At 48.3% G+C, this 19,507-nt stretch overlaps 1 protein-coding gene across 3 annotated transcripts in view; it reads right to left on the bottom strand.

Annotated features, from left to right (window-relative positions):
- Positions 1–19,507, bottom strand: part of DNAJB6 (DnaJ heat shock protein family (Hsp40) member B6) — a 53,812-nt gene that overhangs the window by 26,131 nt on the left and 8,174 nt on the right. For all 3 annotated transcript variants that reach the window (XM_079931335.1, XM_079931336.1, XM_079931334.1), the window contains exons 2-5: positions 10,780–10,871; positions 8,554–8,663; positions 6,585–6,644; positions 5,671–5,781 (exon numbers count right to left, since the gene is read on the bottom strand). In XM_079931335.1, coding sequence (XP_079787461.1) covers positions 5,671–5,781; positions 6,585–6,644; positions 8,554–8,663; positions 10,780–10,844 — 346 coding nt within the window. In that variant the 5' untranslated portion in view covers positions 10,845–10,871. The remainder of the gene's footprint in view (positions 1–5,670; positions 5,782–6,584; positions 6,645–8,553; positions 8,664–10,779; positions 10,872–19,507) is intronic.

Genomic DNA, 19,507 nt, shown 5'->3' with positions numbered 1-19,507 from the left:
CTGACAGAACAGTAACCACACCACAATGGTTGGCTGAAACCAACTCAAGGCAAACACTGAAATCCACACCAAACGCCAACAGACGCAAAGCCAAGTGCCACGATTCCGAGCACGCTTCCTCTGTCCCAACGGAAACATTTCAGTGAACACAAAACCCAAGCGAGGGAGAGGCCTGCGCTGGTGACTTAGGGCAGCAGCCGGTCCCTCCCTTACAGCCGCACACCATCAAGTTCCCAGGCACACACAAAAAACTGCACAAAAAAGGATAACACCCTAAACTCGAAAAAGCATCCTGGGCATTTCAAACAAAGGAAAATCACACTGTACTACAGTTTCAAAGCTCAACTACAGCAACCCTTAGGAAAGGGGAAACACTTGGAATTCAAAGGCCGAGAGGGGAGCAGACAGATCTCAACGTGATAATCTCCCAGCTAATCCCAACACCACAAATAAAAACCAAAACACTCCTTTCACGACAACTCCAAGTTTTAAAATGTTTTCTTCTCACATATTCAGAAGTAGAAAATAACGTATTTGAAAAGAATCTGGAACAGAAACGGGAACAAATCAGAAACACAGCCACAGCGTGATACGAGATCGGAACCCTGGGGAGGATGGGTTTGGGACACGTCTCCGGGGCTGAACCAGCATCTGGGCGGTGCCTGGCACTGAACAGTAAGCAGGTAATAAATGTATGCCAAGCGAACAGCATACTCTCAATTCTGCACGCAACTACTGTGTTACAAAATGCAATTTCTAGTTTCATCACAGGTCTCGTAGGAGTACTGTATTTTCTCATGATTACAAAAATCTGTCCAAACCAAGGATCCCAAATACACACACTGGACCCAAACCATCCTATTTCAGACGCCAGCGGAGGTCTGGGGCTCCCTAAGACTCTCTGTCCCTCACAGAAGGAGTCTGTGAGGGTCAGTGTGTGGCCCGTCTCGCCAGGGTCCCTCCTCTCTCTTGGTGCCACGCGTCCCCTCACAAACCACTAGGGAGCCACCCGCCCAGCACTCTGCCCTCGCCCTGCACCTGAGGCCGGGGAGCACAACTCCAGGAGGAAGAGAAGGTGAGCAAGCCCTACACGGACTCGGGGAGCTCTGCCCTGGGTGGCACCGGGAGCTCCATTAAACCCTCAAAATCAACTCGTGGCAGGTGCTGGCTTCCCTGGGGGAGATGATCCAAACCTCAGGGCTGCTGCTCTTGTGGCCCAGAAAACCACCGAGCATGACCTTTTCAGGAAACCCTTTCCCCTCCCGCTGGGGATGGGCTGGGGTCTGGCGCAGAGGAACACGAGGCCCGCCGGCACGGCACCCACCCTCGCCCAACTATCTTCGAACGCCTGCTGCCCGTTCCGACAGAAGACTTCCCAAACACGGACAGAGCCACCCTCCTGTCCTCCTGGCCACAGCACCCCTCCCCCAGCGTGGGGGACCAGGGGCTTCGTAGTCGTTTTAAGTCTCGTGCAAAGTGTTTTTCTTTTAACTCCTTTAGCAGGAAACTTCACACGCTGCTGGTGTGGACCTGAAGCCTTACTCCTTGCTGCCTTTCCAATTCCACACGTGCAGGTCCGTGCAGGTGGAGCCTGGGTGCACGGGACGGGGGCGCGCTGGCCACCAGGTCTCAGGCCCACCCGGGGGGTCACCACCCGGGCCCTGCCTCTCCCAGGGGCCTCTCCCACCGCCGCAGCTGCGCTCTCCCACGTCCAGCTCCTCTCGGCGCGCCTGACTTCAAAGGCTTCCCCTCTTAACACGTGCTGCTCCTCAACCACAGGACACGTCTTCACACGTTATACCGTCAACGGGGCCCCATCCATGCGGCCTTCCTAACCCGTGACCTCATGGGAAGTAGGGCTTCTGCAGACGATCCAGTTACAAGCTCTCTCGGGTGGCCCTGATCCCATGTCACTAGTCCCTATAAAAAGGGACATTTGGACACGCAGAGGGAACACAATGTGAAGACACAGAAAGGACCATCTGAGGCCACCAGAAGCTGGAAGAGGCCTGGGGAGGGACCCAGCCAGGCGCACCCTGTCTCAGGCTCCAACCTCGGGGTCTGCTGTTCCCGCAGCCTGGACACTAGCACAGGTGCTGCCTCGGGCTGTGACACAGCTTCCCCGTGGAGGGTGGTCTGCAGGGCGTCCCAGGCCCCTGTGCGTCTCCACTCACCTCCACAACGGCCGCGGGGAGCTGCCCAAGGACCGTCAGGCACTAGCAGCAGGAAGTCTTTATTCCAGACACACTGTGGGCAGGGAGTCAGGCTGCTGCTCACCGCACAGCCCACCGGGGCAGGAGCAGGGCCTCGAGCTCGGGCCCGCGTCCTCACACCCCTCAGGCCCTCGTCCTCACACCCCTCAGGCCCCCGGGGGCCCATCCTCACTGGAGGTGACCTCCAGGCCCTTGCTGGGGAGCCCAGCCCGCCCAGCCCCACCCCACCCCACCCCACCAGGCTCCTCGTCACCTCGCTGGCTACCGCCCCCAGGGCCTCACTGGCCTCCACCACCACCTCCTCCCCAGGCTCCAGCTCCTCGCCAGCTGCCTCCGCGACCCTGGAGGAGAACAAAACGACCGGCTCACGACCCCCCATGCCTGGCTGCACCCCTCCCTCTGCAGCCCCGCCTGCCTGTGCTGCACCCACGCCCCCTCCTCGGCCGGGTGCCCACGCAGGACCCGTGCCCACATGGAGGGGACACAAGCGAAGAGAACTCACTCTCGCTCGGGAAGAGGCTTTCGGTTTCAGAGCCTGGTTTTGGCTATCCAACCAGAGGGTACGAGTCAGGAGAAATGCCTCCCAGACAGCATTTCCTGCTAGGCCTGTAATGGTCAAAGCTTTTCTATCTTAGAACATCATTCTACCAAGTAACGGCATCCTTCAATAATAAACAAATGAAGGGATCGTCCTGATTCACATTAGTATAATCCTTGCATTAATTTCTTCCAATTCACACGCTCCTAAGGCTAGTTTTGTGCGTGCTCTACACGCGGGAAAGTCAGCCTGGAAAGGTCGGCCTGCACCCCCACTGCAGAGCCAGCCTTCAGTGTCTTAGAAATGGCTTCCCCTCCCTCTCTGGGAAGGCGTCTGTCAAGGAGGCTTGCGTCTATCTGCAGGCCTGCAGGCCCACATCCTCTTCCCACCACATAACATTCCTTGCAGCGTGGCAGTCTGTGCAGCACCCCTCAGGCCTCAATCCTTCCCACCAGCTCTGGTTCTTCAAGTCTCCTCCCCTCTCATCTGGGGAGTCTGCAGTCAGAGTGTTTTATACTCTGATAAACGCAAAGCGACGCTCAGAATGTCTTTTAACAGGTTTTGAGCTACTCTTTTTGTTTTGGAAAACGGGAGCGGAAAAAAGTTGGTCGTGTGAAAAATTAAGATGAAAAACTAACACACCCACTATAAATGGACGTTATAACCCGGTTGATCTGGATACTGAGAAACACCCACTAAATCACTGCTAAAGCAGAAAACCCCCAACCCTACGTTCACTCGGATCTGCACTGAACATACCACCATCGGGCCGCACTGTTACTTCATACATGCAGTAGCCGTGGCGCAGATTCTCTTCCTGTCTGTAAACCCTGAGAGCCTAAAGATGGAAGCCACCTAGAACACCTGCAAGAATGGGCTGGACAAGTTATCGCTGCGACACTAATCATGAGAAACATACGGGGAACGCCTAGTGCTACCACGTGAGCAACGCAGCATCTCAAACAGAGGGCCCGGGAGTCGAGAGCTACAGGAAGACTAGGTCCCTCCTAAACCGGACTCTGAATCCAACGGAAGAAATTTCCACCGCACGTCCTGCAATCTGTAACTCTTCTAAGCGAATTACATACGCACATAAAGATTTCCTTGTATACACGAACCTCAATTTAGAAGGTGTGAAAATCAGTACTCACGATGGGTGAAAACCACATGCTACTTAACTCACCCACGTCTGGCTATCATCTCTACTTCCTCACTCTAGAAAGAGCGGCTCAAGGAAAATCATTTTCCATGAGAAAGCCTGGCCTGTCAGATTTTTCTCCCAAGGAAAACAAAACCTGGCTACTGTTCAAGCACTAAGGGCCTCTTCCCTTGAGAAGCCCCGGAAGTGATGAAGCAGCGTGTGTGAGCCGCCGCCACAGCCCTTTGGCAAGGGCAGCCTGCTCTGCCTTCTCTGCCACCCCCATCACAGCTCGAGGTGGCAGAGACCGGGCCAATTTCACCCAGCACTGCCCTGCTCCCCCAAAATAACACATCTGGAGCTCGCTAAAGGTTGTAATGAGACACAAGGTAATTTTAAGACGGGAAAGATCATTAAAACTGTGTTTTTCTTACAGTAAGATATCTCACCAATATAAGGGAAAATTAATAAAGGACATAATTATGTTTCGTATCATATCTATAGGGAGCCTTCCCAATACATATTTCTGCTTATGGTAGCAGTAATTAATGCAAAAAATAAAGTCTTCAAAAAAGATGACAGTCTCCTCCCCCATCCCATTGGAACACTCCCCTGCTTAGCTTTTGTTGTTACATTTGTCCGTGAAAACGCTAATACACGCTACTATACACACACACCTTTCCTCCATAAGCTACTTTCTTAAAAAGTAAAGCCATACAACAGTAAAAAATAAGGAAACGCAGAAACTAACACACCGCTGTAAAGCAATTTACTCCAATAAAGACGTTAAAATAAATAAATAAGGACAGTCTCTCTGAATCCCCATCTGAAATAAACTGAAGGACTGCGCCATGTAAAAGGCCCAACACCTACCAGACACGGTAGCGCCTTACTCCTCTTCGTGCCTGCGACGGGCAGGATCCACTGGTTCCCGTGTTAGCTGCAGACAGAACTGCTGTTCTTGTCTCCCTCCTGAGGGGCTGCAGGTGGCGTTCAGTCTTCTCAACCAGGCTCCAGGCAATGAAGGGAGCAAACACAGGGTATGTCTCCCCGTCCAGGAGCCAAAGACAACAGTGGCCTCAGCAGCACACGCTGAATGAACCCTGACCTCTCGAGTCGCCCAGCACACCAGACGTTCCCGACACCAGACCCTAACATGAGCTCCCGACACTGTGCCTCTAGTCGGGCACCAGGACCAAGAGGTGCAGCGGATGGGAAACCCTCTCCTACAATGAAACAGCAGCTAGAGCAGGACGGTCTCCTTTGGCAAAGCTACTCTCTCAAAGACGAACATCTGTGATGCCTTGCTCTAGAGGTGTCCTTTCTTTTCAAAAACTGCTAACTCAATAGTCCTAACACCACAATTAGAAAAACAAAAACACGTTTATAGATCAAATGTCTTCTGAACAATATCTGCCTCGATACTTAGTGTTTTTAACCAGACTATTACACAGCAAATTCACACAGAATTCATTGTCCGACCAGGAACAGCATTTCTGAGCCCCCAGTGTCCACATCCTTCCCACTGCAGAGGTAGTTCAGCAGAGCCAAACACAGCCAAGGAAATGAGTACATTAAAGCCTTTATTATGTAAAGACGCAAGGTGTAAAATTCAGAAAAGTGTTCTGAAGGGAGAAGGAAAAGGGGTTTAGTTAAACTCCTGCACTGCTCAGACAGCAAGTTTAAGGACAAGCTACAACTGTGATTAAACAGAACGGGTATGTCTGTCTTCGTGAGTCACGGACACATCATGTAACCAATGACGCAGATGATGAACTTACCGAAGAAGTCGAATGAAAACGGGTCCCTTCCACCAAAGAATTCCCTGAAGACATCATCTGGGTTTCGGAATGTGAAGCCAAACTGAAACGGACCGTCGAAATGACTTCCACCTACAGAAGCAAGCACAGCTCTGTTACGGATTCCTGCTCGCAGCTGACACACAATCACTTGTCTACAGAACATTATACTTCAGTAGAAATCATGATCTAAAAAAGGAAAATATTTCATAAACCTGAGGCTCTCTCAAGGCCTACCGAGATCACAACCACCTGAGCCCGGAGCTGGGAAATGTGCTTGGACGTCAGCGTTCCTGAGCTGCACACAGCACCCGAGGGCTGTCTCACCATCTCTAAATGTGTCATCAGCACACAGTATTACACTATTTTTATTCTTTGTTGTGAAACTTCATGTAAGCCAAGCACATAAACGTTCACTCATACGTGTGTACGGTCAGTCTGGAGCGTGAATGTCTAAATGCTCACTGTGGAGCCGGCAGGACAGCAGATCACTGCAGGAACTTTTCATCAAAAATACACACGTCTAGGCCTCACCACCAGAGGCAGTTACTTCGGTGAAAGAATCTGTGTTTTTAAACCCTGAGGCTATTTTGACATACCAGGTACTGCTCTCAGGGTACAAACTCATGACGTGAGGTTTTACAGTACTTCCTATCTACAAAATGTACACCAATATACACTTCCTAGTATAACGAGATTTTTAATAGGCTTTTTCCGTGTTATCAATTTCTCCTCCCTTCCCCCATCCAGCCCACCCTCCAGGCTGCATCTGTATTTACTGAAACATGAGCGTCCAAGAGGAATAACACACTGAACCCCCATAAGACCCTTTGCCGTCAGACCATCTCCTCTTGTCACTACAAGGCCAAGAGAAAGACCAACGTGTACACACATACCTCCACCACCACCGTTTAATCCTTCTTTGCCGTATTTGTCATAGATGTCCCGTTTTTTAGCTATAAATTTAAAAAGACAAGTCAGTAAAGACCAAGTTGTTCTTTGCCCTCAAAATTCAATAAAGTGTTTCCAAAGTTGTAAACCCAAAGACCCGCTGTGGTTCTCAATTTCCACGATCAATTTTAAAGAGCTAGGCCTCCCTTACTGTAGATGAAAAGGCAAAAGAGGGAACATCTAAGTGCTTCTCTCCCTTAAAAACAACTCGAAATGTTTTTAAGTACTGTAAAGTTTAAAACATTTATTTCACTCTACTGCTCACTGCGCCCACGAATACTACATCAAAACCCCACCATAAAGTTGCAAAACGATTCCAACCCTAGACATGTACCTTCTTACTACAAAGTCCAACTGGCGGATAAGATCTGTGGCACAAAGAGGAACAGGACAGGGACTTGGTGAGGTCAGAAAGGAGACGAACTAAGTAACAGCCAGAGTAAGAGCCAACCCAAAGCCTACAGCTTGATCACCCTGGTCTAAGGCAAGAGCCCACCCAAGCCTTGATGATGGTGGTCTACTATCCCTGGTCATCTTATCATTTGTGTTCTAGAATAAAGACAACTACGATGCAGCCCTGCTCAGACGTACAGGTTCTTTTGATACACAATGTGCGTTCCCCTAAAATCTCATGTTCTACAAAACCGTGTGGTAAAATAACAGGAGTTTATGGGGAAACAAGTGTAGAAGCAAAGCATTTACAGCCCGTTTTTGGTCATCAGAGACTTGTAAGAACAGTAACTGTCTATCTGTGAAGGTAACTCCTGGGACTGAAGGCTGAATAAGAGAACGTGAAAAATACACTCCCCCTCACCAAAAAAAACAAAAAAGCAGCATCTTTATGGGAGTTTAAAGGTTCTCTTTCTACCAGAAATCAAGCTTGACTTTAGTCCTCCATTTTTCTAGTGTCCCTGGTCCGTGAAATCCGCAGATCTGGGAGTGCTGAATCAGCCCACGAACACCAGGACAATGACAAGGACAACAAGGACAAAAGCAACTTGTGAAATAAGACGACTAGGCCTTCCTTCAAAATAAAGTGGGAGGGGCTGTTAGGACATAAGCAAGATGGTCCCGTGTCAACACGGGTGTCACCACGGGATGAGATGGTCAGCTGTCAACACGGGTGACGGTCACATGGAGCTGGTTCTAAAATCAGAACTCTCTTTTAACAGTGAACCTGGCTACATGTAGTGACACTTGGAGCAAAGGGTCCACTCCCTGTGGCCGGTGAGTCCACCTCTCATCTTTTACAGTCTCCGCCTCGACTCATGCCAGGCTCTCCTGTACTGCTTCCTGGCAAGGTGGTGTCAGCAGCTCTCCAGTCTTCTCCCTATCACACGGCCCACACACAACGCTTCTCTTACCAAGAAGCCGGGGAATCTATCTGGCCGACAGCTACCTTCCGCATGACCCCTGAAACTAAGCCAGCAGATCTGACTTTCAGTTCCATTCAATACCTAAGCTCTAGACCTGGGGAGGGAAACCTACAAGCTGCGAAGCCTGAACCTCAGCTGCACGCGTGATGCCTGATTTCCTGACGCGCAGGAGATCCTTTCAAGCAGAAGCCAGCACATTCACACAGGGTGTTCAGTGGGGCAACGGGGATGAGGGGTCACGACACCAACTACACAGGCGGCCTGCACCGCACCCACAGCGACCCAGACAGATTCCCGCGACCTGACCTGTCCCGTCAGTCCCCAGACCAGGGGTCAGGACTGCTTTAAAAGAGCCACCTTAGGAGAAGTCTAGAGGCCAGGGTGCCCACAGCACTCACGGCTAACCTACCAGGTGGCTGCCAGGAACAGGAATGTCAAGTGTGCACAAGGAAGACCCTCCTCATTGTCCCACAGCTCACTCAGCCACCCCTCCGTCCGCAGGCCCTGGGGAGGGCGCACCCCACGCTGGGCTACTCACCATCCGATAGCACCTCATACGCCTCGGCTACTTGTTTGAATTTTCTCTCCGCTTCTTCTTTATTCTCAGGATTTTTATCCGGATGCCACTTCAGTGCCAGTTTCCTATATCTTAAAAGGAGTAAAAGGGTCCTGATCAATCCAGTGTCCAGAAAGCCAGTGGACTTTCAAACATAACTAAGCAAAAAAATGACAGCTACAAACTAGCGAGATTAACCTTAGTCTCTATTGTAACATCTCCCTTTCTGCCAGAATGAAAAACAAAGGTTCTAAAATCGACAGCATAATACAAACCCACATCTAGAGATAAAAAAAGTTTTTACAATGTGTGAGGACCCAAGTATGGGCAGCATGCACTCATGGTGCTAAGGCTGAGAAAATGGAGCGCGTGCAGACAAAGGCCTTGCTCCCTGAGGAAGGAGCCAACGTGGCTGGCCCTATCCCTATGTCCCCATCGCCTGACCAGCCCATTACTTTCGCATCAGTGGGCGAAGGTGGGCCACTGGCCACAGCACAGTGGAATGTTCCAGCATCTTTCACGACTTCAGATTTGAATTCAAGATTCACTTAAAAGATTCCATGACCAAGGTCGGTCTGCTCCATGGTTCCAATTAACATTAACAAGTACATGCTTTCCAAATAACAAAAAAAATCCTCTTTTCTAATTAGCTAAACACATTTCGGGGCGCGGGGGGCACGAGACGGGGAGAGGGCGTGCTCCTTAAAAATCTAAGACTAGAATACGAACCGAACAGTCCTTCTAACACTTGGCAAGTTATTAATGTAAGGCTGCTGTGGTTCAGTTTAATTTCAGCATTTTAATCAAAAACCTCAGCTTAACTTATTAAAATCGGATTAAAGCTGGAATCTAATGATAAAACAGTACTTTATTATTAAATCACTGTGGATCTAACCACGCAGTAGCAGACCAAAACCCCTCGAGTGCTGCTACAAACCCTCCGTTTAAAAATGACAAACCCTACGAAAGGATAAAGAGAGAAAAACAACTGCTTTGCACTAGCATGCTCGTGGGAAAGGGAAGAAACGTACGCGCGTCCAGAATAAGGTTCAGTTATCTACGCCTTGTGAAAGACTGCTGGATTCCTTTAGATTCAAGGTGCAACACAGCGAGTTAAGGGGCACCATGTGTTCGCCTCTGCACTCCACTGCTTTAGTCACCCAGAGCCACCGCGCTCGAATCGTGTCTGGCACAACACAGGCATGATTTTCCATCAGCTAATATAAGTACTGTGCACACATTACACTTATTTACGAACAGTACAATTACTTCCAACTGTACCAAACTGTTCTTGCTTGTAACCGTGAGCGAGTGTGAGGAACCCCACAGCCCACTGGTACGTCCTTGGCCGCCTGGTCCCCACTGTTTCTTGGCCAAGGTCTGACACAGGGATACTCTGCAAGCACCTTCAGGTATGCCCAACAGCAGTCAACCTGCTGAATTAGTTGAGCATTTTTAAAAGAACGACCTGGTTCAAAAATCCTTCATTTCCATCTGCACACCTACTGAGTCTAGTAGTATAGACTTCATTAAGCCTTAAAAAGCTAGTTCCTACAACACAAACCGGAAACTGATTCCCTATTATTCCAGGCTTACGCATTAGTCTGGAGCTAGGCTAAAAAATCTATCAACCTTCTGCTGTACGTTAACACTGAATTAAATCGATCCCAGTTTACCTTGAGAGCTGCCCGTGACCTGAGACTTGCCTCAGATGCCTCCCGTGGGCCAGGCCCTGGTCACAAAGGTTCAGCAAGGACAGACAGTAGTGCTAGGCTCAAGCGTGAACGTGGACCAGGACAGGGTCATGCAACGGGGATCTTTAAGCAACTACACCAAGGATGTTATGGGACAACCCCACGAGCACCAAGGCAGCTCCACTTCCAAGTCCAGCATCAAAGTTCTTTGGGCCGATTTCACATCCTCAGCAAGTTTTTGATCTGATTCCAGCAGAAATGGAATCCACTGTCCCCAGACAAAGTGACAGAGGAAACCAAGTGCCCTCTTCTCCCTGAATGACAGGTGGTAAGGTGGGCCTAGGTCTGAGGCAAAAGCTAACTTGTTAAATGCTGTCTACAATTCAAACTAGCCTGCAGCAGTCAGAGACTCACACCACCTGAAGTGCCGTTTCTAGGGGCGACACAAAGGTACACTGCAAATGACCGGCACACTAGTGCACAGACTGACGCATTCAGAAGTGCGATTACTTACGCCTTTTTAATATCCTCGGCTGAGGCATGTCTCTGCACGCCTAGAACTTCATAGTAATCCACCATGTTTTAACCGGCTGCTGGAAACGAGTCCTGCAATCAGAAATCCACGGTCAGTGACAAGACTGCCAAGGCTGGGCTCATCTTGGGGGCAGGGGCGGACAGAGCAGGGGTGAGGGGTGTCGCCTGGCCTGGGCACTAACCACCAGCCTGTTGGGCCGGGGCCTCATCTGGGAGCCGATTCCAAGGCTCACACCCTAAGACCCTTCCCGACGTAGGAAAAAACGCTCTGAAATGAGCTAAGAATAGTCTCAACTAAATAAAACCGACAGGTGACTCTGCACCAGCCTCGGGGCCCGCCGGCCACCAGCTGCCAGGCCCCTGTTGAGCAGCCCAGAGCATCGGTCCCCTCCTCACGCCCTGCACTCCTGTGCCAGGCACTGGACAAGCCTGCGGCCACCTGACAAACATGCTGTCCCTGCCCTGGGGACGCTACACAGGAACGGCAGACACCTTCCACAGCCGGGCAGCCCTTGCTACTGACCAGCCAACATCCTCCCACAGCCCCTGGCTCTGACTCAGGGCTATTCCTGTAACTGCCCCTCTGGCCTCCCATGCCCATCCGTCAGACATGAAAACACACACACTGTGCCCCTGCTGGCAGTCCTAGTGAGAGGGCACCCAAAAAGCAGGCCTTCAGGGGACACCTGCGGTGCGTTCTCCCCATCACTACACAGCGCAGGATGACGAATCCCTGCTGCTTCCACCACCACTACGAGGATCGAGCCTCAGGTGCCACAAACTGAACACAACCTACACATCTGCTCCCTCTTAAGATGTGAAGTCTAACGAATTTACTTCTTTACATTTGCCTAAGTCACCTCATCAAGCCAGTGACCAAAAACTTGCAAGAAACAGGCCTATTCCACACAAGAGTACAAAGTAACTTCACCCAATAAAGCAAAGTTCTTCTATCAAGCAGCTGTGCTCAAAACTGAAGCTAGGGGACTTCCCTGGTGGTCCAGTGGGTAAGACTCCACACTCCCAATGCAGGGGGCGCGGGTTCCATCCCTGGTCGGGGAACTAGATCCTGCATGGCGCAACTGGCAGTCTGCACGCCGCAACTAGGACCTGGCACGGCCTAAATAAATAAATATTAAACAAAACCAAACAAAAAAACATTAGCGTAGTTTAAAAAAAAAAAAAACTGAAGCTAGGCTTTCAATAGCCTTCCCCCAAATTCTAGGAACAGATTTTCAAATGAAATGTTCTGACTGTAAACAAATACATGAGATCACGACCTCCCTGAGGCCACTCTGCTGGGGTTAAGTAATGTCACAACTGGGAAATACCCCCACCTCAAACAGGATGCACCGTCGTATTATACCCCTCCTTTTCAACACTGGGGAGCAACCCGTGGTAAAAAGAATCTGTTGCATCATGACTCAGCACGTAGGTGCGCACGTCAGCCTGTGCGGCCCTCACTGGACATTTACAGAGGACCCCACATGCAGGGTCAGGAAGGACACAGAGAAGAAGGCCCCTCCGTGCCAGCCCAGGGACTGCGCGCAAAAAACAACTCAAACATGTCACAGGGGAATCAAAAACAGAACCCCTCCTGCTACCTCAAAATCTCTAGAAATGTTAGATAAAAACCCAACCAGCACCTCTGGAGAGCCAGCTGAGCTGAAGCGGTTAAAAGTGCCAGAAACAGAGAATTAATTACACCAAGAACGGTGACCCCGAGGGGGCGGGGCTGTTGCTGTACTTTCAGGACGAGACTTGCTTCTGTGGCACTAATGGCTGCAATGGAAATCCATAATTTAGTCTCCTCGAAAGGTTGTAACTGCAAGAAAGGGAGACGAGAAAAACTGTCCACTGAACTGCAAGGGAGAGGAAAGGGAACACCCCTGAGAATCGAAGCCTTAAGCCTTGGAACTGCAGAATGGAATCCCATTACCTTCATTAACCCGCAATGCTTCCAAGCTCCAAAACCACCAAATGCTACTCCAGGGTGGGGAGGCAGACAGAGCTGTGCTGGAGAAACAAGTATCTCTACAGCCCACGCTGTGTGCGTCTGGCCAGTGTGGAGGTTTTTCAATGCGCTATGGAGATCTAGCGCCCAGCGTGGTGACTACCACCACCAATACTGTGTCATATATTCAGAGTTGCTGGGAGACTAGATCTTAAACGTTCTCACCGCAAAAAACAAAAGAAAATGCTGATTTCATAATGTCAGCGGTGTTAGCTAACTCAGGTGGCAATCCCGTTGCAAGACGTAAATGATTGAAATCAATGTCTCAAATCAATTATATCTCATTTTTTTAATAAAAATTTAAAAATAAAATGTAACCTTATCAATGAGAGGGAGGAGTGCACAGGCATCTTTGTGAGAAAGCACAAACAGGACTTTAAAATTTTTTAAATTTAACAAAACAGGTATAGTGGGCATAATTCTAAGTGTTTAAATTCTAAGTATTCTATAAACATTAACTCATTTAATTCAAATACTTTAGTAAAACAATAAGAAAATTAAGATCAAAGATATCCTAAAATTGAATTTGGTTTGCTTCTCCAGCTTCATCCAGATACAACTGACATACAACCTTGGGTAAGTTTAAGATGTGCATCGTGCATGTTAATTTTATTAAAATTGAATTTTTTTAAAAAACTACAAATGACCTTTGAATAACATGGGTTTGAGCTACACAAGTCCACTTGTATGCAGATTTTTTTCAATAAAGATTGGTAAATTTTTTGGAGATTTGAAACAATCTGAAAAAACTCAGAAGAACCATGAAGCCTAGAAATACTGAAAAAATTAAGAAAAAGTTAGGTAAACCACGAATGAAAAAGATATAATGTAGATATACACCAGTCCATCCTTACATAGGTATAAGGTGAGTGATATTTAATCCAAAATTAGTAACATTTTAGTTTTTGTTCTATAACTTTGCTTTCAAAGAATTACATAACCACACAGTATGTCTCTCCCTCCAGTATCAGCTTATCACAAGTGGTTTTTTAAAAATGTAACAATGTTTCCAATACTGTATTATGAATGAGTGTAATACTGTATGTCATAAAAATTTTATGATTCATTCATTAGTGTATAGGCTAGGCTATCGTGAAGCAATCCTATCGATTACACTAGGCTACCGTAAAGCAATCATACTGCTGCTGTTTCATTAGCGATGTACGAATTATCATATCTATAAACAAACGCGAATTGTTTTCACATTATCTTTTCATTTTTGTCACACTGACAATTCATCTTGTAAAAATATGATGTAAACTTATGTTATCAATAAATATAATACTGTGAATGCAATTTCTCTTTTTTATGACTTTGTTAGTATTTTCTCTAGTTTACTGTAAGAATACAGTGGTATAATACATATAACACACAAAGTACATGCCAATCAATCAACTTTGTTGTCGGTAAGGCTTCTGGTCAACAATAGACTTTAACTTTGGGGGAGTCGAAGAGTCATACACAGGTTTTCAACTGCAAGGGGTCAGCACCCCTAAGCCCCACGTTGCTCAGGGATCAACTGTACACTCTTTCGAGAGACAAAAAACAATTCAAACTCCTGGGGCGGGCAGGCAAGATGCACAAGGCAAAGTGAGCCTGGAAATTCCTACCCGGAAGAGACGGCCCGTAGGAGCACAGCAACCTCACGTCTCCTGGAACCACAAACCTGACACTGGCAAGAACACCCGCAAAGCAGCAGAAAATCTGCACCCCTTCATCTGCACTGCAAAGGGCTAGTAATGAACTCCTGCGGGTATCTTCACTTTGGAGCGCCACTTACTGCTGCATGGGGACATCTTAGTGCCCAGCAGTGTCAAAAATGCGGGGAAACCTTACCAGACCACTGTCACCAATGGGACAAGGAGAGAAGTCGCAGGATGAAGCCGCCCTCTCCTAATAGTTGAACCACTTGCCTGAGCCACATGTGACCAGAGGTCACCAGTGTGTCAGATGCCACTGCTTAGACATCTCTGCTCCCAGTTCAAAGCTCATGTTCTCCTAAGTCCAATCGATTTGTCCTATATTTGCAATAATGTGCCAGTGTCTGTGCAGACAATGGTGGCGAAAAGCAAGAACCTCAACGCAGTCGGCGCAGACATGGCGAGATGGGCTTCGACTTGGCCGTGCCCGCCAAGTGGTGAACGCTGTGACCGCTTAACCACCTAACACATCCCCCGGGAAGATTCATCTGTCCCACAGGACCGTCACGGGGACTGAGGGAGCACGTGAGCGTCATCAATTAACAGCGCCTGGGACACAAGCCATGCTCGGATGCTGGCTATTTTCTCCCTTTCTAAATGGAGACTTCAGAAGGAAATGCAGATGAACTGAGTGAGGCCCATCAGACGCCCAGTCTGCAGCCAACTCTGGACACAAACGCTGCCTTCACTACAGTCCTGTCCAGCTCCAGCCAGCCCACCGCTTGAAGCTGACTCTGACTTACAGTCAAAAGGAAAAGCTTCCGCAATTAACGTCCAACGCGCACATTCAGGGCTCACGCTGTTTGACTTCCCAAAGCCCTAAGCACCCAGGGGCTTTCTGGCTGTGGAGTCTCCTGGTTTGCGTACCTCTTGCCAGCCTGCTCCCCTCAATCAGCCTGTGAATAAACAGTGGGAACGCCGGGGGCTCAAAGCCCCCTTCTCGCCCTACTCCTGTGTTTTCATCCACACTGTTATTTAAATACCATTTATGTAGCAATGATTCCCTGATGTTAGCTCCAATCGTAGATCTCACTTTGGCATTCAGACACAAACAGACAGATGGCTACTGACGTAGCCACTTGGACGTCTGACAAGACATCCCGAATAGAACATGACCAAATTTAACTCCCGGCCCTCCTCACTCCCACACCTGGCCTTTCCCTATTAATTCTGCCCCAAGCTGCGTGGCTGGAAACCTTCACCATCACCGACACTGCTACGCCACCACATACACACAACAAACTAATCCACTGTTCTGCCTGGTTTACCTGCAAAATACCTCAAACCCCTTCACTTCTCCTGATCTTCAGTGGCACCAGATACCCTACTCGGAAATACTGTGGCAGCCTCCTTCTCACAGCCAAGAGGAGCTGTAAATATGCAGATGCTATCACAACAGACACTACCTACTGTCCAGCAGCAAACAAACCAGCTCTACAGGACACGGTCGGCTCCCCTGGGGAGTCACGGAATGACACTTCACTGCGCTAGCTAACGCTAGGTCTGGGACAGCAAAGGTACCGGATGAGCCCAGGACATGCTGTCAATCAACAAAGTAAAGATGCCAGCAGAAAGCACAGGCCCGGTCAAGAGAAACACCACTGTGGAACTGGGCCAGCTTGGAGGTGACTAAGAATAGGTGATAACTAAGTGCCATCTGGGCTCCAGGGCTGGTGTCTGTGGAGAGAAAAGCACTTTGGGGGGAAGCTGGTGGGATGTGAATAAAGTCTGTAGTTCACAGCACTGTACCCACATAATTTTTTAGTTTTGATAAACACCAGGGTTACATTTGTTATGTTATGGAAAGCTAGGTAAGAGGTATACAGGAAAACTCCTGTACTCTCTTCACAACTCTTCTGTAAATACACAGTAGTTTCAAAGTAAAAAGTTCAAAAGTCAGTCAAAAATATGTGCAACCATGTCAAAATGACATCAGAGCAAAGTTGATGGAACATCCACAGATCAGAGGGATTCTGAGTTTCAGAAAGAATGGCTGCCATGCATTTTCCCCTCCGGTTTTATTGAGATACAACTGACACAGAGCACCGTGCATGTTTAAGGTGTGCAGTGTGACAATGTGACTTACGTACGTCACGACACGATTATCACAATCAGTCTAGAGAACATCTATCACCTCATACAGATACAAAATAAAAGACACAGCAGAAGTATTTTGCCTTGTGATGGAAACTCTTAGGATTTACTCTTAACTTTCACATAACACACAGCAGTGTTAATTGTATTTCTCATACTGTACATCAAATCCCTACTCCTTATTTCTCTTATGACTGGAACGACTGTTGTGCATTTTAAGTACACATACCAGGGACTTCCCTGGGGGTCCAGTGATTAGGACTCCGAGCTTCCACTGTAGGGAACTAAGATCCTGCAGAGCCACAAGGCGGAGCCAAAAAAAATAAAGAAATTTTTTAAAAGCATACGTAACAGCAATAAAATTAAAAACATTAAGCATTTATTGCACTGCCTTTCCTATGCAAACTACACGTGAAACCAAATAGCTGATGAGCCAACCTTCTTTTTATAGATGAATTCCAGCAGACAAATGCAGAAGAAATGCCGGAATTTGAAAACACTATTATCTTGAAACCCCCCAACACAGTGATTCTCAAAGCACAGACTTGGCCCAGCAGCATCAACCCGATCTTGTTAAACAAAAATGACCTTTTAAGAAACCGAGTTCAAACCACCGCATAAAGCCTTCCCGCTACAATGAACACTAACGAATCCATACTCTCTCTGCCCCAACAGACTCCGGGCGCAGACCTTAGTTCTGGACGACCACCTCTTCTTTCTGAACAGTGGAGCCTTCAGGGAACTGTCCCTCTAGGTCCTTGTTCAGGTTACATAAGGCATTTGAATTTCTCTTCCACACAGATGTCCTCAAACATTCAAGGGCTTTACCTTCATGCAGTTTTCACTCTCTAGGCTAACACAGCCTCACATTTCTTTGCAGTTAACTCCTAAGAACACTACCCTGGTCCCGGCCGAGAGCAAGCTCCAGAGCTGCAATTCCTTGGTACCCAGAACCCAACACTGACAATAAGGACACGCTCCAGCCGTCACCAACAAAAAGTAAGACCACCGCAGCCCCCCGCCCCCGACTCCCCTAGGAAACACCAGAACCCAATGACCAACATAGACTTGGCTAAGCCGTGGTCTTTCTGAGCCTGCGGTCACTGTCCTGCCTCCTATTACTCACTCTGTACGACTATGGCTCTTCAGACAAGTGAAGTTCACAGCTTTTGCCCATAAATTCCACCTTGGATATGTCGGCCCATCGTCCCAAATGACCGACCCTTTGGGATACCAGTTACACCATCAACGCATTCACGCTCAGTAAAAACGACGATGTAATTCTGAGTGAATTTCACTACGTAAATTTAATATTGAAAACAATCATGATACTCTTGGGACCACTTCATCAAGTTTAGGAAAAGACAAACCTGTAAACAAGTTAGGCACATACAATTAAGGAAGGATGACAGAGTGCTGGGGAGAGGCTACGGAGACAGTGGGGCCAGGAAAGAGGTTATGGAGTCAGCCTGCGCCACCAAGCCCTGCCACGAGGGCAGGGCTCAAGCACTGGACGCTATGGACACGCTCCCTTATCAACAGTATCCTTTTAGTATTCAACCAGTGCCAATAAGATTAACAAATTTTAATACAAACTCAAATTAAAACGTGCTCTAGAGACAATAAAGTGACAATACCCCAAGGTCTAGAAACAGAGGACCAAATGAGGTCCCTTATCCCGAGGATACCCCCTTGGAAACCTGAGAAGTCGGCTTCAGTACTGATCCCACAACCACCACCATGCAGTGTCAGCCGCAGATTAATTCATTTCTTGCTGCTTCAGAATAATCAGGCACAAAAGAAACAATCTAAGTTTTGACAAAATGGTTAACTGCATTCAAATTACTTTTGACTAACCCCGGAGTTTTACACAAAATAAAAAGCCACTAATGGCAATTCCCTGGCGGTCCAGTGGTTAGCACTCCATGCTTTCATTGGTGGCCTGGGTTCAACCCCTCGTCGGGGAACTAAGATCCCACAAGCGAAAAAAAACTATACAAAACAAAAAAGCCACTTACACACTTGTATCAGGAATTTCTCTACAGAATTCAGTATTTCTAAATATTTTAAGTGGCTGTCACCTAGCCCCTAAGACTGGCCAGGTGTCCTGCTCCCCAGAGAAAACTGTAAGGCTGGAGGGTGAGAGAGAGCCTGGACTCTGCAAACACTTCCAGTGCCCACCTCCACCCCTGTCATCTCCGTGCTCAGCTGGCACTACAGGGGACAGCAGACACCAGAACACACGGGCCCTCGGGCGACTGAGACCACTCGACCTGCCCTCCCTTCTCAATCACCCCTGGATGGAAGGAGCAGCGCGCTTCCACACCCCGCACCCCAGGGTCAGCACATCTCCCCCTCAGCCGCAGAAAACGAGGCACAGTTTCTGTGACAGAATGCTGCGTGGAAACGCAGACAGAGCCTTTTTCAAAGCACAGTGTCCACGAGGACTTCAGGCAGGTGGCAACTGCTGCTGGCAAACACCACCCCAAACCGAGCTGCCTGACCCGCAAGCCAAACACAGTCACTTACACCTACAGTCATTAAAACTAAACAGCACTGGAAACTCAGCCCCTCAGCCGCACAAGCCCCATTTCCAGGGCTCAGCCCCCAGTGTGACTACTGGCACCCACCCTGGAAAGGACCAGTGTGGGAAATCGATTCAGACTTAAAGGGAATCTGGGTGAGGAGTGGGAAGATGCTCGTTTCGAACAACCATTATCAAAGTTCTGAACTTCCCACTGACGCAATCTACTGTATGTTAAGGAAGCTGGAGGAAACCAATGCTTTAGATTTTCAATTAAGAAAGAAAAAGAATGTTTCTTAGGACTAGTTTGTTAATCTATGCAATTTCCAACAAAACAGGCCTAATCAAGTCAAAAAAGTTTAACTCTGCCTCTTTA

Source organism: Stenella coeruleoalba (genome assembly GCF_951394435.1).
Source record: "Stenella coeruleoalba genome assembly, chromosome: 9".
Lineage (NCBI taxonomy): Eukaryota > Metazoa > Chordata > Mammalia > Artiodactyla > Delphinidae > Stenella > Stenella coeruleoalba.
Note: the sequence above shows the minus strand (reverse complement) of the source record. Positions and strands in the feature narration are given on the sequence as shown.